Genomic DNA, 24,837 nt, shown 5'->3' on the forward strand with positions numbered 1-24,837 from the left:
TTTCGTGCAGGTGGACAAGGCCATGACGCTTGCAGCTGAGAAAAAGTATGTCATCTTCAGGGTACACCATAGCTTGTTGTGACTGCAACGTGGTTTCTGGCCCTATTTTAAAGATTATAAGTATCTGTATACTTTGTTTTGCTAGGTTACACGTCAAGGTCCGTCTGACTCCAAACCCCACTTACAATTATGCTATAAAACTTGTAAAATGTTCTCCACAGCCCCTTCTAATGAATTTACCCAAAACTCGGGCTGATTCAGTCTACTTGACACTGGTGCATTTTCTAACCCCTTTGAGATCAGTGTGCATCTGTATAGTTAATGTGTCATATAGTGCTTCATGGTATTTCATCAGTCATCATTCTGAATTGTTTTTGAACTTCTAATAAAAATGTATTTCAGCTTATTCACTCCACCTAAATTTTATGACTTTTGTGGCAAATATTTGAAAGCCTCACAAGATTCATGTTAGTAACAGACACTCTTATAGCATCTATTGGCTTTTAGTTTGATTAAAAAGTCTACTTGTCTATGACTTTGATATATTATTCTACAATCTAAATTAAAGAATATGTCTCAGATTTTCTGCTCATGTATGGTCATTTCATTTTTCCATAAAATAAAATAATTTCCATGGCAACAGTGATGATCCCTTTATTAAGTAAAATAAAAATGGACTCTGAGTATTGGGATTCTTCACATCATTGATAGCTGGTGTGATATGGGAGTGCTTCCGTAAAATACCACTTACGTAATTTTATCTCGTTTCTCCAGGTGTAGATCTGGGGAGAATTGATTATGTCTTTGTTTCAAGGCAAATAGACTTAGATGCTTCTCTTTTAGACAGTTTAAATAGGCTTTAGAAATCTCACTTAAAAAAGAAATTGTCTTTCAGTTAAATATTTATGCATAATTTCAACATCCCTTGCATCGGATGGTCCAACGGATTATCATCTCAGTCACAGGAGACAACTGACTAAGGGGTTTTTTTTTCTTTTTAATTATGTGGAAATGATTTTATCCTAAGGGTATTTTGAATGTTTGGAGAATATATTGAGTGAAACCTAGATAACGTAGCTAAGAAGTATAATTCTTCCAAGGTTTTAAGACTTTAGGGGGATTATTTTGACAAAGTAGTTACTGAGAGATATTTCACAATTATTTCTTAGAAGGAAAATTTTGGCTGCAGGACCTTAGAGACTGAGAAACATTTCACTGTATCCTCTGTAAGTGGACTGCGTGGGCTTGATTTCTCTTACTTCCTTCTCAGCTCCTTGCGGGTACAACGTGACATCTCAGAACGGGACCATCTACTCCCCTGGGTTTCCGGACGAGTACCCCATTCTGAAGGACTGTGTCTGGCTCATCGTGGTGCCGCCCGGTCACGGCGTCTACATCAACTTCACCTTGCTGCAGACTGAAGCTGTCAACGACTACATCGCTGTTTGGTATGAGAACCTTCCCTGAGGAACACCCATCTGTCGTTGTGATAAACCATTCTTGTAACCACTGACGTGTCACTTACATCTATTTAGAAATGGAGTAGTTAGGTAGATATCAGAAAGGAAAGTTACCAAGTAAATCTAGAGATACAGAGAATAAACCTTATGTACTGTGTTTGAGTTTTATTACATGGTAGATATATTCAGGATTACTCTAGATACAGGAGACTATCCCATGATCATTTTATTTTTCATTTTTGTTTTCTGTTTCAATTTTTATTTATTTATTTATTTGACCGCACCATGCAGCTTGTGGGATCTGAGTTCCCCAACCAGGGATTGAGCCTGGGACCCTCAGCAGTGAAAGCACGGAGTCCTAACCACTGGACCACCAGGGAATTCCCTGTTTTATTTTTCATTTTTAAGTGTGATGGCTTTTTTTCCTGAAAGAAAAGCTGATAGGATCCTTTGCCATTATAAGAATTTGATGCTTCTAGAAATGATTGCAGAAATGATTACACACAGCTTTCTCTCCGTGCTTTATAAACCTTGCAGAACTGCCCTCCCATGTGCTGTGTAGGGGATACTAAGTGGGGATGTAGCCCTGGCTCCCTATCGAATGAGCCACGTGGTCTGGATAAGTGACTTAAACTCTCCTTGACTAAATGTTCCTATCTATGGGAATGGCTATTCCTACCTTTGCATTTGGAGGTTAGAGTTTATGGGGGAAGTGGGAATGACAATTCCTCTGTCAAACTATGGTAGAAAAAGTAGCGCGTACCGTCGGGGCATGACCCAGAGTTGAAGAGCCAGGATGTGCTTTTGGAAGAAACTGCCCTGAAAACTCAAGGAGTAATCACACTTAACAGGGTTGTGTGTGTGTGTGTGTGTGTGTGTGTGTGTGGTGGTGTGTGTGTGTGTGTGTGTGTGTATGTTGGCAAAGTTGTCGTAAAGGTAGTGGTTGTTCAAGTTATTGGAAAATCTATAAGGTAAGAGAACAGGGAGAGTTGCAGGCGTTGGGAGACACCAGGTGTGGTGTGGCTGAAGTCTCGTGAGAGCCCAGAGAGAAGAGGTGACCTGGCCAGGTAAGCAGGGCAGACCATACAGAACCTCATAAATCATGTTAAGGATTTCAGGCTTCATCCTAGAGCAACAAGGATTCACCTTAGGGTTATAAGAAGGAGAATTACAAGACCAGATCCTGGTTTCAGAATACGCAGTCTCATTGTGTGGGAAGCACGTCAGCTGGCCGAGAAGGGAGAAGAGTCCAAGAAGCCTTTGAGGCTGTAGAAATAACTCTTGACAGGGAGGGGCATCCCGGTCATGGGAATGAGTGGGAATGGGCAACTTAAAAGGTTAAGTTGACCACATGAAGCTGCCATTTCAGAAGCAAAGCAAAACAGACAAAACCAAAAGGAAGATCCACACAATAATATCAGCAGGTTTACTCAGATTAACTGATAGATTTAGGAGGTAGGAGGAAAATGTTCATCAGGTAACAACAGCGGAGTGAGCCCCTGTTGTCCAAATGCACGTGACACAGAGAGACTGGAGTCCCATCAACTGTGAATATTAAACATCTTGATATTTCTAAACACGGTATCTAGAAGATGGTAATATTTTATTCAGGTTTTTAAAATATTTCAATTCAGTAGCAAGAGCTCCAAAAATCTCACCCGTGATTAAAGAGACACTCTAAATTTAGACTTTAAAATGTGGACGTTTGGGAAGAAGCTGATAAATGGTATTGCCCTCACTAGAATAAATGTGACCTGGTCTCAGAAATGCCTCAGAAAAGGTCAGCTGTGAGAGGAACAAGTGAGCCCGAGCTTCTGGTTTGAAGACCAGACTTCTCAGGTGGCTCCTGGGGTCAGACCGTCGTCTTTCACCGAGATGGAGCCCGACTGTCAGAAGAAAATGGTTGTTAATTGAAGCTGTAACTAGGAGCTTTCTCTTCAGATGACTCCCCTTCTCTTCCCTAGGGACGGTCCCGATCAGAATTCACCTCAGCTGGGAGTTTTCAGTGGAAACACAGCCCTGGAAACAGCGTACAGTTCCACCAATCAAGTCCTGCTGAAGTTTCACAGCGACTTTTCAAATGGAGGTTTCTTTGTCCTCAATTTTCATGGTCAGTGTACTTTCACTCTGTTGATGAAGGCGAAGAATTCCAGTTGATTTTTCTCATAGCGTTGACATAAACCTTGTTTCCATCTAAAGTTCCTTGATTCTGCCAACTGAGAACCAATAGGATTTTCTCTCATTTCATGCCAGAGGTTCCCATGACCCTTTTTTCTTCCTGATGTATTTATTATTTCACATCTCTTTTGTAGTAAGCTTGGATTTACTCCAAGATAAGTGTATTGTATGTGAAACTCTGATATGGAGACCACTGAAATACATTTAGTACCTTTCATAGATTTCCTCATCTCCGTCTCCAGATGAACCTCGATAGCAAATGTCATGTGATTACAGAGGGAACCAAGCCAATCTTTACTGATTTTGAGAATGAATGCTAAATAATTTAGGGAAAAAGATACCAGTCCCTTATCTCTTATGAGGACTGCCACATGGACTTCCTCAGGACAAGAGACCGAGGAAGATCATGTCAGAACCAGACATGGATGTGGAACCAGGCCATGGGTGAACCATTTCTCTTGCAGAATTCCAAATATATGTAAAGTGTTTTTATTTAAACATTATAATTTTTTAAATTTTATACTTTTTCCTTTCAATTTTAGATATTCCTTGATATTAAGTAATTCTGTAAGCATTTGAAGCTCAAGACTTTCGTAAAACTATGATTTACAAATACATTTTCCTGTACCTAAGCATTATAACAACACAACATAAGAGGAATGCTTGTTGTAAGATTTCTGTTTATTCAGCAAATGTAATTGCTCTTACTGTTTTTTATGAACCATGTAGCATTCCAGCTCAAGAAATGTCAGCCTCCCCCAGCAGTTCCGCAGGCAGAAATGCTTACTGAGGATGAGGATTTTGAAATAGGTAATGTTTTCTTCATTACAACGTCGTTAGCTCAATCCACCTTTTTTACACCCACCCAACTGCAGTAGTCAGTCAAGTAAATGAGTATTTGTCAGAAATATTCCTAAAGCTTTGCTAGAGAAGAAAAATATTTTTCTTTGAGTAAATTTAATATTTTAATAATATTTTAATACTTTTCTTTGAGTATTCTGCATTGAGTAAATATATTTACTCAATGCATGACCTCTATACACAGAGGTCATGCATTGAGTAAATATCTTTTTCTTTCTTCATCTCCACGATTTTCAGTGTTTTTTTTCTGTTTGAATTTTGCTTTTGTCATTTTGAGCACATTTTCCCCCTACATCACTCAGTAGTTTGTATTTTTCTCCTGAAAAGCAGTTTTCAGAGACAGACTTAAACAGATGTTGGTGTTTAGTTAGGGAACCATGTTCATGAACTAGAAGAAAAAAATCATTTGTGGCTAAAATAATGATTAGTCTAACATTGACCTTTCATTGAAACTGGAATACAATTGGTGAATACATTTAATGATAATACTTAGAGATTCTGTTTTTTCATTTTATATTAATGATCTGTTTCATTAAACAATCATCAGGTCACATTAGGAAACCAGCCGTGGCGTATGTTTGCCGTATAGTTATTGCGATGCAGGATTTCTCTGTCTCAGTTACAAATGCTCTGTCCTGTTGTCACACCCTGTTTCAGACCAGTGGTCAAACCATGTGACCTAATTTCTGCTCTACTCCTAAGGGCTTAGTTAATGAGAACATTGTGCTAATTAGGCCAATTTCATTGTATAGCCCTCTCTGGATGCATTAAAGCCATTCTGTTGCACAACCTTAAATCCCAAGCATCTATTTCTCTTTTCTTTCTCTCTTTCTTCCTTCCTTCCTTCTTCCCTCCCTCCCTCCCTCTCTCTCTTTCTTTCTTTTTCTTTTTCTTTCTTCCTTCCTTCCTCCCTCTCTCCCTCTCTCTCTCTCTTTCTTTCTTTCTTTCTTCCTTTCCTTCCTCCCTTCCTTCCTTCTTTCCTTTTCTTTTTTTTTAGTAGCCATGGGCAAAGGGGAATGAACATAGACACATCAAAGAAGAAAAATCTACTACATAATTTCTGTAGAAATATTGGTTACATTTAAGATAGCACTTTTATAAATTAAGAACTGAAAATGACACCATTTCATTAAACAGACCACACATGAATACCGATCTTGATTCAGAAACAGTTTGCGCACTCACTTAAGCCGCATGCGTGTTTAATACATTCCCACGCTGCGTGTCCTGGAGACAGAATCTTCAAGTATATGCTGTGCTGGCTCCTTCAGGAGACTCCGTGAAGTACCAGTGCCACCCTGGGTACACGCTGTCCGGGACGGACACGCTGACCTGTATGCTCGGCGCCCAACTGCAGTTTGAAGGCTCTCTCCCGACGTGTGAAGGTATGAAGTTTATACTACAAATATGCTTGTTCAACACGGAACACGGTGTGACTTGTATTGGTCTGAACTTCCTTGTATGTGTCTGAATTTCTTTGTATGCATCTGGATTTGTCTCTATCTGTGTTACGATTCCATTGCAATTAAAATCACCCGCTAACAGAAATATCTTACCCTTGCTTTTAGCTAGCTCCGCAAAATAAATCAAACCTACATCAAATAAGAAGTCTTGCTGTTTCCCAACAGTTTGTCAGGAAAATTTTCATACATATGGCAAAGTTGAAATAATTTAAAAATAATACCCATTGCCTAAGTTCCACCATTAATGTTTACTACATATCCTTTGTCACGTTTCTATTATCTGTCTATCCATCCATTAATCTATCTATATTTTTGATACATTCAAGGCAAATTGCAGGCATCACTACACTTCCCTCTGAATTCTTTAGCATGCATAAAATTATCTAGTGTTTACTCTTTTTTTTCTGTAAAATGTATAGACATTGAAATGCACATATGTTGCATACAATAAATGCACACATTTCATATTTTTACAGCTTTAAATTGCATAGACCATATGCAATAACAGATAATATATAATAGCAGAACAAAATATGAGGTTGAATCTATTGATTCAATTGATTTGAATATCATTAGATCATTTAAAATACATTACTTAAAGGCACCACTTTTAAGCACTATTGGAAGAAAAAAAGATTTGGAAGAGACGTAAATAAGCTAAAATGTCGCAGTATAAGTCAGAAGTATGACTGGTTGCTTGTCAAAGAGCTTTCCAAGATAGATTTTATTTTGTAACTTCAAAATCACAGTCACATTTATTTCCTTTAAAGAATGGAACTCTCCCCTTTCAGGGAATTTGAATATTAGGGATAGTGAAACATTTAAAAGGGCCAACATTTAGGAAGAGAAGACCCAGAGTCTAGATTTGATTATCAAGTGACCTTGGTTACTAATCTTCTGAGCATCATGTGTAATGAGGATCATTTATCTGCATCATTTGTGGGATTGGTGTAAAGATGAAGTGAATGTTAAATTAATTCTACGCGATTTGTAATGTTAATTGTCTACCCTATAAAAGGCAATTTTCTTTGCATTGCAATAGTATTGATTTTGCAAGTGCTCAGGCCCATGAATTGATTCTTCCAGAATATCTGGTAACTTTGTGCATTTTCATTACTAATGAGGCAGAATTTCAGTCACTCTTATAGAGGGAAACGAATTTCAACACCTGAAGAAAATCTGGAATGAATTATTATTAAATAACCAAAGTAACTTAGGTTGTTTCTGAGAAAAAAGTACTTTGGAATTGCAACCACGTGCGAGCCAGTGCGAGCCAGTGGGCCCGCAGGAGGGGGCACCCTGCCCTCTGCCTCTTGCTTTAAACACTTGCGGGACCCTGTGGTTGCGGTGCCGCTGAAACCCTGCCTCTAGCTGCCTCTGTTAGAAGCAGGGGGTCGCATGGGGCGCTAAGTCAGGACACTGATGTCATTTTTTTCCTGGAAAAACCAGTGTGTCAGGACCACGTTACCTCAGCGACAGTGATCTCCGGAGGATTCTTTTCTCAAGGTGGTAGAGGGGGTGGGTATAAAAGTTTCATCTTTTGCCATTTTATATAAAAATTAACTGAGGTAAATCTTCACATGTTGAAGGCAGATTTTAATCCCACCAAACACAGCCTTAAATTTCTCAGAATAGGTGACTTTCAGCAAGGGTGGTCTTAGCTGATGAATGAAGAAAGGCATAAATGTTTATTTAACATGCTACTTTAAAAATAAGGAACATGCCTCCGTTCTGTTGTCTCTCCCCAAGATTAACCTGGTTTTCACTTAAATGAAATTGATTCATGACAATCCAGGAACAGAGTAAATCAACACAACAGGGGCATCATTCTCTAAATTACTTCCGCTCCCACACGTTTGCAGGCAGTGTCCAGCTAACAAGACAGGCTCCCTGTACTCAGCCCAGAGGTCCCCAGGCCCTACTGAACTCTTAGGAATTACTACGTAGGATGACCTAGTTCTCTTCTGTTTCAGTTCAGGAGTAAATTTGTTTAGAATGAACTGAGTTATCTTAGGTGTCATTCCCTAAACGCCTCATTATTTAAGAAAGGAAACAGGGACTCGGATGTCTTCTATCAAATACTTAAACACTTAAGCACTTAATTATCATTTTTCTTCCAGTACTTTTCTATTATTTGATTGGGCTCAAGTGGGGGCCAATTCCCCAATAAATTCTTGATGAAAAATTGTACTAGTTATGAGTTCTACTTCTTCAAATGTCATAACCACACTTTTAGAAGTTCTGCTTTGAAAATTATCACCACTTTAGGGTGGTTGATTGTTCCTTGGGAACAATGGGAGTAAATTGTTCTGAAAGTTCATACTTTTTACAGATAAATATTACCTTGTTGGATACTTACCTTCATTTAGAAAAAAAAAAAAATGAATGAGGGTCTGGAATGTTTTTCAACACCACCAAGCAATTCTCGCATTTTCTTTAGACACCAGCTGAGTGTCCCACAGTTTAACTCAATTCAGAGACACTCCCAACCCTCAGGAAATTCCAAGGGTTTGGGGAGCTCCGTGCCAGGAACCTGGGACAGAGGCCAAGTATATTTTAGCACAGAAGGCTATCATGAAAGTGACTCTTCTCAAGTTAAAAAAAGAGAGAAGCATTTCAAAAAGTGAAGAGAAGCAGTAAGAAAGGTTTGGAAGTGTGAAAGGACATAGGGCATCCAGGAAAGAGGGGGTGACCCCCAGCAGCTTGTTGTTAGGGTGTGTTTGAGGAAATGGCATTAAGTGGGCTGGAAAACTAAAGGACGCCAGATTGTAAAAGGTCTTCAGTGTCAGGTGGCTTCATCCCATAAACAATGGAAATCCATCAATGGTTATTATTTTTAAAAATTGGAAACATGCATTATCAATGAACACTGAAGACCATCAGTGACCTTCAAAGAGTGGCTATTCCTTGGGAAGCATAAGTGTGACAATAACACGTCTCCAGGCCTCCGGGTGACAGAGTTCTCCGTATCACAATTCTTTCATACCTAGATGTGCTCTTAAGAGTTAATCTTATTTATAAATCCTAATGTTTGAGTCCATTACTTTTGCTGAAGCCCTGCAAGGTGCTTTGGGTTTTAAGGCTCACACCGGATTTTTCTCCAAAAGTAAGCTAAAGGAGCAACTGCGCAGAGGGAGGGGACGCAAAGCTCAAGCCGATGTCTCAGCAGCACGTTCTTTCAGAGGCGTCTTTGCCAGGACCCTGACGCAGATGCTTCCCGGGGGTGGGAAGTCTCCGATGGCCCCTGTGGGAAACAGGGTGTTTTTAGCACGGAGGGCTCAGCTTAGGGGAGCCTGCGGTCTCTGAAACCTTCCCGCTGTCAATGGGGGTTGCTCCTAGCAACAGTTTCCAGAGGAAGGGAAGGGATGGGCACATGGGAGGGAGCGTGAGAAACACAGGAGTGGAGGCACTTCCGCTCACCTGGAGACAGACTCAGTGCATCTTCAAAACAGTATGTGTGTCTGAAAGAAATACCGTGAAGGGTCGTAAAAAGAAATGAAGCAAATAATCTCACTGATGTTTTCATTTTATCTTCTCTAAAAAACAGAAACAGGGAATCAGAATAGCTGTGTTTAAGAATCTGCGTCTGATCTCTAATCACGCCCTGGGTTGTGCTCTCAGCTCTCCAGGTGCATTTCAGCAGGTGGATGGTTTCCTGTTGCCAGGTGATCTGCTGTCCCAGTGTTGTCTAATAGCTATAGTTGTGGTGATGAAATCTCAGGACAGAGATGCAGGTTAACTACTTCTCCCGTGTATTAACACACAATGACATGTGCTCTGTAGCATCTTCACGTCAGCAACAGGCAGGCCTGTGGTCAGACGTTGTAACACTGTCTGCCCACATAGCGCTTTAGATTTAAGAAAAACATTTGCATGTTTTTGATCTGATTATAACCCTGAGGAGGAGCTTTATTGCTGTCTAGTTACAGCCAACCTCTGGCTCTTATTGTAAATTCAAAACAAGTCCCAGGAGATCCTAAAACCCCAGGCCCTGCACACATGCAGACAGAAAAAACTCTAACTTATTTTATTTTATTAACATCAACACGTTCATTTCTGAAAGGCCGTAATATATTTTACAGAGTGATCTTACCATCAACACAGAAGAAGATACTTTTTAAACTAAGTTGTTTGGTCTATGTGTTTTGGTTTAGATTATTTTTTATATTACTTGCCATTAATTAACACTGTAAGTATACTTTAAAATCTACCTAAAATACTGTTTATTAAAAGGGTTCTATGAAATGTTTCATCTTCGGTGATTTTATCCCTAAACATTTTCTAAATTTTAAGATACATCTCAATTGGAATACTAAGTTAAATGAAAAAAAGGGGGGAAAATACTTTTTTTAACCATCACTTGAATCAAAACATGTAAGCTTTCTCATCTGTTTGGGTTTTGAAATGTATTCATAAATAATACACATTTCATTAATTAAAAGGAGATAACTCAACAAATAAGACACACTTCCTTTGATATAAGCTCTTTTCCATTGAGGAAAAGCAGATCATTTAACTTTTTAAACATTTTGTAAATAATTTTGGTACATCTTTGTTTATTGTTGAACCATCACCAATAAGAGAAATAATTTTCTCTCAGTAATTCTATTCACAAACTGTTTCTGGAGGATACTTAAATTAGCAATGAGAGAAATGACTGATTAAGAGACTTTGGTGATTTTCTTTTGCATTCATACCTACACAGATTAGTTTTATTGTGATTAACTTGGAGTAGTTGAATAATGAAAAAAAGTGAGAGGGAAAATTGTGTCAAGGTGTCCATATTATCTTAATGATTCATTCACGATAAATTAACCCATTAGAAATCACTCCCACTTTACACAGTAGAAACCCAGGTGTCCCATGTGACTCACCTCTTATCACAGTCCCAAGCAATCCCATCAAATGTTTAAAATTTACTGTTCTAAATATAATTAAAAGCATAATCAAAGGCAGAAATAAATATAATTTTATTATCATCGTGTATAATTTCACAATGTTTTTGTAGTATTACATTGAAAAGGCGAGGTCTTACACTTTAGTTGAAAACTTGGGATCCTGCAGTTGAGTCCACAAGGCACCTGCCCTAAGTTAAGTGAGGTGTGTGGGCAATTCAGTCATAGACAGTGGATGAGGAGTGAAAGGCACATATGTATGAACTGTCCCTATGTCAGGGGTCCCTCCTTCTCTCACCAGTGGCAGATCAGCAGGAGGCAGACCATGGCATCTCCACCTTCTCCAGGTAAAGAAAACTTTCAGGCTCAGTGCTGCTTCTTCTCAAGTTGACAGCTACCTCAGCTTGGCTGCCCTAGGATTGGGTTGACAGACTTAATCTCTTTGACTCTTGCTCTCCTTAGAGTTAAATAGGATTTATCTATCCATCTATGGCTATCTATCAATCATCTGTATATCATCTACCAATCTCTTCTATCTCATCTGTATATCAACATATATATATTATACATAATTATGTTTTAAATTATAGGGTGATGTTACAATGTTGCTTTCCTGTTCTGTTTGTGTCCTGTATTAAATTTGGTCACATCTCAGTAGGATTGCTTTGTTGTTGTTGTTTTTTTCTTTCATGAGCTTGTATATCCAGGGTTAGAAACTATCCTATTGAAGTTGGATTCATTTTGTTAAGGAAAACTTTTACTGGTGCGTTGTTCCTTAGCACAATGCCCAGCCAGTGAAGTCCGGACAGAATCTTCTGGGGTCATCCTTAGTCCAGGGTATCCAGGCAACTATTTTAACTCCCAGACATGCTCGTGGAGCATCAGAGTGGAACCAAACTACAACATCACCATCTTCGTGGACATTTTCCAAAGTGAAAAGCAGTTTGATGCACTGGAAGTATTTGATGGTGAGTCTCTTTAAACTTTGTTCACATACCAGTGACCTATGCATAATGTAATAAGGACGCCACTATAATGTTTCTGTAATGCAAGAACTTGAATATTTTCTTGAAGTAAATTACATCTCCCCCAAACAGAAAATGAATTATTCTTGGGCTTGTGTAGTCTCAGAGATCAAGCAGTAGGTAAAACATTTCCATGCCGTTCCTAATGTTGCAACTTTTAAACCATTAGGATGCTGGTGACACACCCTGAAAATGTACTGAATTAACTTTAATCATTCTTTAATTCTTTAATGTGGGGCTTTGAAGTAGATGATTTCAAAAGATCTTCCTTTCCCTTCTTCTAAGATTATATTGATTTAGAAGATATTTTAGGAAATTTAAGAGGGCTAAAAGTACTTTAATCAGTCTAAATGATTATTTTACTAGAAATATATAAAAGTAATGGCTCACAGAGATTTCTGGGTGATAAATGCTATAGGAGTCTTTAATGTACAGTTTTTTTAGATTAGTGAAATAGCTTACTGAACAAATGCTAATACTGTTTTCAACATGAGTCATGCATTTTTGTACAGTTCTAATGAACTTTTAATATAACAATGCTATGCTTAAACGTAATATGTGGTTGAATTGTCAATTTGAAATGGAACTGATGTTAATAATTTTTCTTTGTACAGAAGCATTATCATAGCCCAGAATATCACACCATGATACAATTACAGCTGTACATAATAACAGGGTTTTTACATGTTCTGATGGATTTGTCATTGAGTTCAGATAAATAACAATCAATTCAGTGAAAAAAATTACTGTAATTGATTCTCTGTGTCTTTATATGCCTCTTAGTGACTTGATGAATCATAATAGTCAAGTTGCTTCTATGGATAGACACTTGATGAATCAATTTAAGTATTTCCAAAGATGATCTGCTGAATTAGAAATTAAACTCATACTTATATACCTAGGAACAGAGGACTGAAGGGTAATATTTTCATTTTCAGACGGTTTTTAAGGGTGCGTTAAAACAGACACGTAGTACTGAAGACTCTCCTCTTAGCCTTTAGGGTGGGAAGAAGTAATGCATTAGCCAAGTACAAAAATGGGCTTCTTTTGTCAATGAGGAATCAGGGAAACTATCTTAAGGCCAATTGGGTGTCATAAAAAAGTACAGACAAGCAGTTAACCTCAGGGGCTGTGTGTGTGTGTTTGTGTGTGTATATGCTTACATATTCCTATACATGCAGTATATAGTTATATGTATTTACATGATCACTCTAAATGTATGCCTGTTCCTTTGTTTCACCTTGGCTGAATTGAAATTTAGCTGGCAGTGCTTCTGCGTCTTCTCATTTCAGGAGCAAAATCATTATCAATAATTTATGCCTGAAGCATTTACAGTGTGATCTTCCCAAAATATAGACAGATCAAGCCCATTATAAACCATAAGCAAAATAGATAATAGAGATAATATCAAAGCAGTTGCTGTCGAAATTACCAGAGATCTATGACTAGGTGTGTTTCACTGTCAAAGAGTTCTCTCTAAAATGAAAGGTCAGAATTTTATATGAATAATTTTTTAAGCGTTGGCATTTTTGTTGAAGTAAATGTCATGTTCATTGCATCTGTTTTGTTTTGTTTTTTGAAAGACAGTGGCTCTTTTATAGCTCTTGAGTTGACCAAAAAAGAAAAAAGTTGAATATATTGATTTTTAAGCTTTAATAACCCAAGAGTTTATTACTCTCTACGGCTCCAGTAGTGCTTATTCCTCAATTTAAAAACAAAATAGGACTTTAATCATTAGAGAACTCAATTGAGAAAGATGTCAGAAGAAAGATGGTGGTCTTCACTTGTGAGGAACTTGCTAGTTTCCATCTTGGTAACAGAGACTACACATACACACTCACACACACATACACACTCACAATTTGTATATTGCACACTTTTGAATATTTACACAATTGCTATCATATTATATTTATCTGCAAACAGATTTCACTTGTCAATATGCTATTTTAAAAATTACCTACACTGATACATGTTTATCTAGTTCATTAATTTTAAATGCTGTGTAGAATTTCTTTGAAAAAACTTTTAATACCTTTTTAAAACCCCAAACCACAACTTAAGATCTAAATTTTGCCATAAAAATGCTGGAATAAACATTTTGCTGTATAAATAACACTTGTGCACATATGTTGGAGTTTATAAAAAATATAATTAAAACCTTCAATTGTATTGGATATTACCAAATTGCTCTCCAAAGTGATTATACTAACTTATACTTTCACTAGTATTGCATGAAAATTTCCATTCCCTATATCCATTCAATGTTGTAAATACTAATAATAGTAAAAACTACTTTCATTTTTTAAACTACTCCTGTTTTGTAGGTAACTTTTTATTCGATTTAAGTATTATGTATTAGTAGCATATATGTCTGAAATTATTTTGGTTGGCTATTGTTTCTTTTATTATTATTTTTTAACAGAGAATGTATCTGCTGCTTTATTTATTTGGAATTCTTTGTCTCCTTTGGAACTAAATAGCTGTATATTGTATAGCTAGACTCTAATTTAATCAAAAGCTAAAAGTAGTCTGCATTTTGTAGGTGCTAATTCATATCATAACCTTTTTGTTTTTTCTGTTTTATTTAGGCTCTTCTGGTCAAAGTCCTCTGTTAGTGGTCTTGAGTGGAAACCATAGTGAACAGTCAAATTTTACAAGCAAGAGTAATCAGTTATATCTCCGCTGGTCCACTGATCATGCAACCAGTAAAAAAGGATTCAAGATTCGTTATTCAGGTTAGTAAGTGAGGTTAAGATTTAATATAAAAGTATTTTTAATACAAAGGATCTGCATTAAATTAAAAAATTACAATAGATAAAGATTTATAGTATAAACCTAATTTCTGAAGATGAATAATTAACTTCAATAGAAATCATATGATGGGAAATTACTCTGAGTGATATCTCTAAACTACATTAGGGAAAATAAACTATCTGTTGATTACTATTAAAATTTTTTGTTGCTAAAATCATAAACCATTGAATTGCATGCCACAGAAAGCAAAGACATTTCCCCCCAAAACAAAGTAGTATAATATAAATTAATTTTAAAGTATGTTTAAAGGCTAAGGAGACAACCAGGAGGAGATAATCATATTGCATTTAATTTTTTTAAATTTAAATTTATTTATTTATTTGTTTATTTGGCTGCGTTGGGTCTTAGTTGCGGCACTCAGGGATCTCCCTTGTGGCTCGCGGGCTTCTCTAGTTGCGGCACACGGGCTTAGTTGTCCCGTGGCATGTGCGATCTTGGACCTTACTTCCCCCACCAGGGATCAAACCCATGTTCCCTGCATTGGAAGGTGAATTCTTAACCACTGGACCACCAGGGAAGTCCCTGCGTTTAATTGTATAAGTAATAATAACATATTATTAATAGTACGTCTTTTTATTGATTATATATTCGTATGTCTCTTTATCTTTATGCAGACATGGCATATAGATATATACACACACACATATAAACATATACAAAATAAATACGTTTACATATATATTTCCTTATCAACATTTAAATTATTTTGTTCTTTCCCCATATATTTCAATCACTTTCTGTCAGTAGTTTTTTATATTAATTAAATCAGTTAATACATTTATGAGAGATTAGATCCTGTGTACGTTTGTCAATGTGACCAGCGTGACACCTAATGTTTATACTGCCCTGCAAAAGCAGTAGACAGACAATTTAAATTCCTCATAAGCAAATATCTAACCTTTTCTCAGTGTCTCACTCAACAATATCCGTGCTAACAATTGAGATATATTTCCCAAGGAAGATGCCCACTCTGTGCATATCATTGACCAGTGCACCTCCCAGAGGTTGCTTATTCCAATGTCTGTAGTACATCCTCAGTGATGGGAACACCCTGAGGGAGGAACAGCGAAAGGTCTTAGTAGTTTTAAGAATATTTTAGCTCTCTCTAATTGGTAGACGTCATGAAATGGTAAAAAGCATCAGGGTTTTGAAATAGCTCTTGATGTAAGGACAGGAGGCATGAAATTCACTCATGCTTCCTCTATAATGTTTAATAAAATATGCTGAGACTTCTGTTTTCCCGCCTTTGCTCAAAGTAGCCATTCAAAAAGCTTATCAACAAAGAGCTCACAGTTGAAATTGCTTCATTCGAATGGGTATTGAGAGCATTAGGGCAGTGACTGGATTTGTGTTCATCAAATTCCTTGTTCCAAAAAATAAATACTCAGACCTGTAGAATTGTTTGAATTTATTTCCAATGAGCAAAAATGGACAGTGCAGGGGAAATAATGGTGAACATAATTTATCTTGTTTTATCTGTGGCAAATTACTTAGTAGCCTGGCGATGTGATTATACTTTGAATTCTGTCTTTCAAGGGATATTTTCATTCATTATAGAACAAGAAGATTCTCTTTGTTAAACGGTGTTGGGAAAGTAGGAAAAAGAATTTTAGAGAAGGCTATAAACTGTTGTTCTGTGAATGGACCTATCTATTTTTCTCTCTATAGAAATAGATACAGATAGATCTTTGAACAGATTTTCACTTAAAATTTGATGAGTCAATGACCTCTGCTAGGAGTTCATCACCAGTAATTTCAGAGCAGTGATTCAGTGAAGATCCCTGAACTGTAACATGGTGGGCAAGGGAGCTGCAGCCCGTAATATAAGCACGTGTTGCATCACAAACCTTTGTTTGCCTTTCACGTGTGAAGCATTGGTCGTCAGGCGTAAGAGCAATATAATTGATCTACATGATTAACAAACAAAACAACAACAACAAAAAGCAGGTGCTTGTCCGTTGAGGTTCAAGTCAATTCAATAAACTGCTGAGTGTTGAGCGAAAAACGGCCCTTAAATGAAGTAAATGAGAGTAAGTGAAATAAGCTTCAGTAGTGGAAGAGTCAGGACTACAGACTGGCTGACATACACCCAGAAACCCCAGGATAGCCAACTCTGCCCGCCGTCTTCCATCATGATTCCTACTTGACTGTCTCCCTCCTTCACCTGCTTTTCCAAAGCACCACCAGCAGAGTGTAAGGACTGGGCCCTGGTCCTCTTAATTCTTAACGTAGCCAGGAGTCGGAACAGGTGGGACCCCATGTTCTAATCCTCCCCTTTGCTTTTCAGTGCCATGTCTCCCCACTCTGAGCCCCTCTGTATCTTGTTCTAGATGAATTAGGAAGGAAGGGATATCTTGACAGCCTGTTGATAGAAGAAACACAGTCAATAGGAAAGAAAATAATTATTGGACCCTATAGAGTTAGACAGTCATCCTGCAGATTATCTCTCTTAACAGACTGAACTGTGACAAAACTCACAGGTGACACCCCAAGAACCATGTGGTCTCACTGCCCCTTCAGGAGCATTTCAGACTTTATCTTATCTCTAAACTTGGAGCAGGATCTACAGTCGGCTTGGCCTTCCTACTTTTCATCATCATCATCATCATCATTATTATTATTATTTTAATTCACTGGCACAATAATTCTGGGTAGTTGGTAGCTGGGGTGCCTGATTATACTCATACCTTCCCTAAACTAAATATTTTTGTTCATTCAAAACTTACAACATTTAGTCTCCAACAGTTGAACATGGAAAATGGTATGCCAGTGGGACAAGAGTTTCGTATAAGAGTTAGTGGACTTTAACTTAATAAAAATGAGTCCATTAAAAAAATGAAACGGTGCCTCATCCAGCTGAGACTGTTCTCTGAGGATGCTTCTCACAGGAACATGCTTGACAACCGAGGCCAGACACACAGACATCGCTTCTGGGCAGTGCAATGACGTGAAGCCTTCAGAAGGTTTCTTCTGAATTTATTTCTAAGGGAAGGTTCAACATTAAGCATTCAGACCTGTGTGTGTGCTTTCTATATGGGACGCCCACAGGGAAGTGGTACATTTAAAACCTCTTCTTGCAAAAGGAACCCCGGATCTCCAGGACTTCACAGCTTTATTTTATTGTTTTATTCATCTGAAGGGAGTTCATATGATTTTATGCTGCGGTGAAACTGGTCTTGTTAGAATAAAATGAGTTTCTTTCTCTAAATGTGTAAATAAGATGCAGAGCTTTTTAGCCATTGAAATGTTACGTTCTGCGTAGGTAAGACTGTGATTTTCACAAATGCCTGTCTCTAATTTTAAAAAGTCTCCCTACAAATGTGATGATTAAAGCTATTGTAAGATTTTCATTGACCTGAAATAGTGCATTTTCTTCAAAGATTGTATTGAAATCCCATATGTTAAAAAGAGGCTTAACGTCTACATCATCGTACAATACTCAAGACCATTTAACAACAACAAGGAAAAAAATTAATGGCCTTGATTGCAAAATGTTATATTCTTCTATTTTCTCCATTTTAATGATACTTTTTTCTTTTTTTTTTTTTTTGTCAGAAAGTTAGAATTCCACCGTCACATTGATTAACAGTTGCAGATAATCTAAACTTCAAACTTAAGAAACTTGACCTTTGGCTCTAGATTTTTCTGGATTTTTAATTAATTTATTTTTTAGACTTTTTTTTTTTAGAAGTTTCAGATCACAGTCAAATAGAGAGGAAGTTACAGAGATTTTCGCTTTACTCCTTGGCTTCCCACATGCACAGCCGTCTCCATTTTCAGCATCCTCACCAGATGGCACATTTTTTAATGAACCTACACTGACACATCGTTATCACCCAAAGTCCGTAGTTCACGTTGGGGTTCACTCTTGATGTTGGATGTTCTATGGGTTTGGACAAATGTAAAATGACATGTATCCACCATCGTGGATTCACGCAGAGTACTTTCATTGCTGAAAAATCCTCTGTGCTCTACCATCCTTCCCCCACCAGCCTCTGGAAACCACTGATCTTTCCACTGTCTCCAGAGTTTTACCTTTCCCAGAATGTCGTAAAATTGGAATCAATAGTCTGTAACCTTTTCAGGTTGGCTTCTTTCACTCAGTCACATACATTGAAGGTTCTTCCATGTCTCTTCATGGGTTGATAGATCATTTCTTTCTAGCGCTGAATAAAAAGAAACATCGGATGGACCACAGTTTGTTTATTTATTCACCTACTGACAGGCATCTTGGTTGCTTCTGAGTTTTGGCAACTCTGAATAATACTGCTATGAACATCTGTGTGCAAGTGTCTGTGTGGACATAAGTTTTCAACTCCTTTGGGTAAACACAAAGGAGTGTGATTGCTGGGTCATATGATAAGAGTGTGTTTAGTTTTGCAAGAAGCTGCCAAACTGTCCTCCAAAGTGGCTGCGCTATCTCGCATCCCCACCAGCATGAGTAAGAACTTCTTTTGCTCCACATCCTCACCAGCACTTTTGTATCTGAGGATGCTTTTAGTACAAGTTTCCGTGTTGGTGCTGATTTCCCACTATTTTAACAATAGAGATATTTGATTTATATCTCTTATCAAGGGAAATGCAACATTTATTTATTGGTTTTGTGTATGTGTGTTTGTGTGCCCATAGCACCTTACTGCAGCCTGACCCACACCCTGAAGAATGGTGGTGTTTTAAATAGGACTGCAGGAGAAGTTGGAAGTAAAGTGCATTATTTTTGCAAGCCTGGATATCGGATGATTGGCCATAGCAATGCAACCTGTAGACGAAATCCAGTTGGCATGTATCAGTGGGATTCCCTCGCTCCACTCTGCCAGGGTAAGAAATGTGTGTTTTCATCCCCAAACTTGAGTTCAATTTATTGTTCTTATTTTAATCACACTCTGAAACGTACAAGAGCTGTGATTATGGTTAAAAGGTAAGGAAAAAATGAATGTGAGTTCATAAAAGTACAAATTAAACTTTCTGCTGACCGTGCAAACACTTCTGACATTTGCACTCAGCTTGATTTAGCTTTATAGCCTGAATTTGTAGAATGGTTGAACACTCACTAGATGCTGGGTAGAATTATTCTAATACTTATATTTCATTTTGAAACTTAAAAATGTGTTATGCAACTCAGATTCAAAATAATTTCTCTTGACAGTTGTGTTAATTAAATGAAAATCAATTACTAAAGCTCATTTTCCCTTTCCTTGGATTAAAAACTCGTACTTTGAGCCACACGCTGCATATTTCGTTTTCATTAGGTCACTTAAATGTAGGACTTGTTAAAGTTGATTTCAATATTTCATGCTTTTTTTTCATTTTATCTTTCATATGCATAAAAAATCAAATTTTCAAATAAGACATTTTAATTTTAATTGAAGGCTTTGAAGTCATGAAATTTTCAGTTTTCTCTTACCGAGATTTATATGCATACTGAAATATATTGGTCTTTGAAAGCTAATTGCAATTTATGAATGGAACCTCATATTGGTTTCCTTGTTTCTCTTTTTTTCATTAGATATTAGATTTTCTGATATTGCTCTATGAGACAATAATAGATATTTATCACAATTATTGTATGTGTCTTTAACCGCAAGAAGTTAATCAGACACCCAGCCTGCATCATTTATGTTGTACCTCCAGATATTCTTCTTTAATGTGAGATAAACATGAAGGTCTAATAGGCTTGTTTCATTAGGAATGATGTTTTTTTTTAAGAAGAGTACTTTTTCTTTCAAAAGAAGAAATGCTTCTCATTTTCTTTAAATGTTCTGTTACTCTCTGCCTATGACATAGAATCCATTGCTCAGAGAGCAACCCCGTGGGCTGCATGTCCTTGGCATTGTGGACTGAACAAGGAAAATGGCTGAGCCCAGCATTGGCAAGAGTTCCCAAATCTTGGCCTCTAGAGGCTGAGTCCCTAGACAGGGCCCTAAATGGAATCTGCTCTCAGGGTAGAAGCCCAAGAAGATCCTGGAAAGAGACTGTCATGTGACAAGACAGACACATGAGAAATGACAGTCTAGGCAGATGTTAGTTTATCTCCCTGGCGCTTGAAGAGTTCTGAACATTGTTGACTCGATGGAGGGATGGCTTGCTCTTCCGCTGCATGGTTGGAAAGGAACCAGAGGATGCCTGGGATGTGTCTTGTTGATAAGTTTCCACTTCCCTCTCCTTTCCCCATTTCCTCGCTCAGCAGAACTATTTGATGCTGAATTAAATGACTCAGAAATAGAAATAGAGCACTAAAAACCAGATCCTTCTGGAATCTTTGCAGTTTCAGCTGAAGGATTTGATTGAACATGGTCAGTGTATCTCTCCTCTGTGTTGCACGTAACCCCAAAGCAATGCCATCAGGGACGTGGAATGTTAGAATCACACACCGCGTTCTAGGTGGGAAATTGGAATATAAATGCCCGATGTGATAGTGTTCTCAAATTATAAAATATTTCAGAAGCATCATCTTCCCACTATAAATCCACAGTCTTCTGCACTTTCTGTTAACCATTCTGATAACTGGGGAGTCAATATGATCTTGGGTTTTGGTTGTTGTTGTTGTTTCATAAACTATGACCTGTAAAACCTGGAGGGCCCTTAAAAATAATCTAGTTTAATTTGCTTATTTTTATGTTTTTTAAACTGAGGCACATAAAAGTTAAGTGACTTATTAATAATCATAAAAATGTTGGTCTAGAATCCAGACCTTCTGCCTGCCTCTTCAGCGTTTGAATCAAAATGTGTCTGGCCAAAAGAAATTCTACTTAAAACAAAATTTTGCAGACACCAGTTCTAAGTAATCTATATTTTAGGTGTTTAAATTCATTTACTGTGGAAGAGTTTCTTTAGTCCTCTCTTAGTTCTTTCCAATTTGTGTAAAATAGCATTTTGATTACAATAATGTATAAAATATTTTCATCATATGTGAGGCTGTAATGTTTAAAAATAAAAAAAACATGGTGAAAAATAGGCTTTTAAAAACCATTTAAATTATTTGGTACAGCTACACAAGCATTTTCATCATTTTAAAAATAAATCTTTTAAAATAAATAGTAAAAATGTTTACTCCAATAGGTGAAGGCCATTGAGAAAACATCATAAAATTTTAAACAGAATAGGCTTATATAACATATATATTGGCAATTTATACCCTAATGGTGTTTTACTTACAATTAAAGAGCCTTAGAGCTGATTGAACTGAATTTAATACAGTTCATAATATAAATGTGTAATTGTTATGGTATTTAACAAAGGGAAACTTGATCTGTTTAGCATTAATCATTCGCTTTCCTTTTGTTACTTATAGAACACAGAAGTTTTCCGTAATGTAAATACTCACCTAACTTACAGAAAAACACTGGCCTCCTTCAATATAGTCAGAATGAGCCTTTGTGGATTTTTAATTCCCTCCTTGTACCAACCATCTAAATTGTATTTAGATTAATTTTTTTTATTTTCAGTTTTTAGATAATTGAAGATAATTTTTTCAAAGTAGTTTTTGGGTCCAAAGAGAGTTAATAGATATAGATGGGTGATCACCATCTATGTGGTCCTGAATTGCTGGCAGTTCATAATGGTAGGGTGTGAAATTGAAGAGTGGGTGAACTCTTTCTTTAAAATTCTTGGAATTCTGTAAGGGAAAAAGACTTTGCAAAAGCATCATCTAGATGCATACCATCACACTATTCCCCCTCAAGACAGCTCAAACTCTTTTATGATTTTATTTTCTTGCCCAAGATATTATATTCACATTAGATATAAAATTGGAAAATGAGAATTTCCCTGTCGCACATTTATAAGGATAAAGATACAAGCTTTACCTCTGAAACCTATAGACCTCAAGCACACTGTTCCAAAAATTAAAGCAGATGTAGGGTCCATGTTTATAGAGAGGGTATACTCTGTACAAGTTTTTGACATTTCGTTTATATATACATGTTCATACAGAGGCAAAGTGACATTAATCATATGTCTGTGTTTGTAGATTACAGTTGTAGTTGTAGGTTTAAAACTTAATGCAAGCATTAAAGATGATACAGCTGTTTTCATGATTTTTTTTTCAATTCAAACTTACCTCTGAATTAGGCACTGCAGGTACCAAGACACACTCCCAACTCTTAAAGCTCTGATGGTCCATTAGGAGAGATGGACTCATGAACCAGTAACTACAATTCAGTATGACATTAAGCAAGAGAAGATATACACTGAATAGAGATGGAGCAGAAGGTATTTTTTCAGGATGTTTTTCCCATCATGGGACAGTTGAGTTAGGATTTGAAGGGGTAGCACGGATGGAAATGCGGTCGGAGCAGCAAGTAGGGGCCATTGTGGAAGACGTCAACTGAGTTTACGTAGCTTTTACTCTCTGTCCTGTGGTTGACTTCAGTCTATTAAAGGGCAAAAAAGACACAGTCACATCTGCATTTTGGAAATATCTTTTAGTAGTGTGGTAGATGATTGGACAGAATCCTGTCTAAATTACAGGGGTGCTTTGAAACTTTAGAAATATGCATTGGAGCCATGATGAAGACCTTGATAAATACAGTGAAAATAGGTTTGAAAGAAAACAGGCTTTGAAAATATTTAGAAAACAGAATCAACAGGCCCTTGTGATGGAATGTAAAGGGTCAGGAAGAGAGAAAAATATGGAATGACAAATAGTTTTCTGGTTTTGATTGCTGGGAGTATTGTGGCACCACTCAGTGAAATTAGGACAAGTGAGAAAAAGCAGGCTAATGAAATCAGTGTTGATGTGCAGCCTTCCATTACCTGTGCTCAGAGAAGATACAGTTTCTAAAAGTATCATTAAGGAGGCAGTAGTTTAAGTTAGTTCAGGATACTGAGTGCATCCTTATTTGTTTTCCACGAGAGGAGATTTGACGTTGTAGGTTCCATAAGGAGCAAATCAAATGAAAAAAATTGTAATTAAAAAATTATCTGCTGCAATAAATTTCAAACTAAATAGCTCCACCAGAAAACAAGTAGCATCTGACACCCTTTGAGAGAAGATCACATTGGGTCAACAGCAACTATAAATCCTGCAACCCATCTAATTACTGATGCAATAGTAATGGTGCAATAGTTTGAGACTCTTACCAAAATCAAAGGTCACCATAGTTATTTTAACTATTTTATTTGAAGATAGGGGACTTGAAAACTGGAAACAAACAAATAAATAAATGGACAAATACCCCTTTGTGGCACTGGGAGCCTACTATTTAATATTTATTTAATATATTTATACATTTTATATATTTAATATTGCAATATATTATTTAATATTTCAGTTATCCTTCTGGAGTTGGTATAGTATTTCTCAATGATTTGAACAGCATTCCTTTTATGCTGACAGAGGAACAAAAACAACTTACACATTTTCTAACTGCACTAGGATGTTAGTTTTTTTTAAAAAAAAATTGTGCAAAATAATACTTTGAAATGTTTACTAAAAATGCAACACTTGCCTTTTAGTAAATGAGTGAAGTGGAAAGCTGAGGGCTGGGGTCAGGCCCTTTGGGGCCCCCAGTGCTGGTCATGTGACCATGAATGTGCTGCCCTAGGCCCCAGCAGAACATGTGTCAGGGCAGTGTTTGAATGAAAAAAAAAAAAGTGTAAATTAATGACAGGTATTTGAGAATGATTTTTTTTTCTTTTTCTTATTTATTTATTTATTTATTTATTTATTTATTTATTTATTTATTTATTTATTTATGGCTGCATTGGGTCTTCATTGCGGTGCACAGGCTTCCCATTGCGGTGGCTTCTCTTGTTGCGGAACACAGGCTCTAGGCGCGCAGGCTTCAGTAGTTGTGGCTCACGGGCTCAGTAGTTGTGGCTCACGGGCTCAGTAGTTGTGGCTCGCGGGCTCTAGAGCGCAGGCTCAGTAGTTGTGGCGCAGGGGCTTAGTTGCTCCGCAGCATGTGGGATCTTCTCAGACCAGGGCTCGAACCTGTGTCCCCTGCATTGGCAGGTGGATTCTTAACCACTGCGCCACCAGGGAAGTTCTGATTTTTTTTTTTTTCCATTGAAGATGACTTATCTTGTGCCCTAATCTGCTTTATTTTCTCATTTTCATTGACTTTCTGCTGGTGACATCTTAGAAGCACAGAATCTGAGAGAAAAATAGTCACGTGATGGGCAGGGAGTGCTAATC

General features: G+C 37.2%; 1 protein-coding gene across 1 annotated transcript in view; it reads left to right on the forward strand.

Moving 5' to 3' along the window:
- Positions 1 to 24,837, forward strand: part of CSMD1 (CUB and Sushi multiple domains 1) — a 1,818,880-nt gene that overhangs the window by 1,689,749 nt on the left and 104,294 nt on the right. The window contains exons 43-49 of the mRNA XM_061177359.1: positions 1,271 to 1,448; positions 3,425 to 3,570; positions 4,368 to 4,448; positions 5,771 to 5,884; positions 11,637 to 11,825; positions 14,474 to 14,620; positions 19,329 to 19,517. Coding sequence (XP_061033342.1) covers positions 1,271 to 1,448; positions 3,425 to 3,570; positions 4,368 to 4,448; positions 5,771 to 5,884; positions 11,637 to 11,825; positions 14,474 to 14,620; positions 19,329 to 19,517 — 1,044 coding nt within the window. The remainder of the gene's footprint in view (positions 1 to 1,270; positions 1,449 to 3,424; positions 3,571 to 4,367; positions 4,449 to 5,770; positions 5,885 to 11,636; positions 11,826 to 14,473; positions 14,621 to 19,328; positions 19,518 to 24,837) is intronic.

Source organism: Eubalaena glacialis, chromosome 20, assembly GCF_028564815.1.
Source record: "Eubalaena glacialis isolate mEubGla1 chromosome 20, mEubGla1.1.hap2.+ XY, whole genome shotgun sequence".
Taxonomy (NCBI): Eukaryota; Metazoa; Chordata; class Mammalia; order Artiodactyla; family Balaenidae; genus Eubalaena; species Eubalaena glacialis.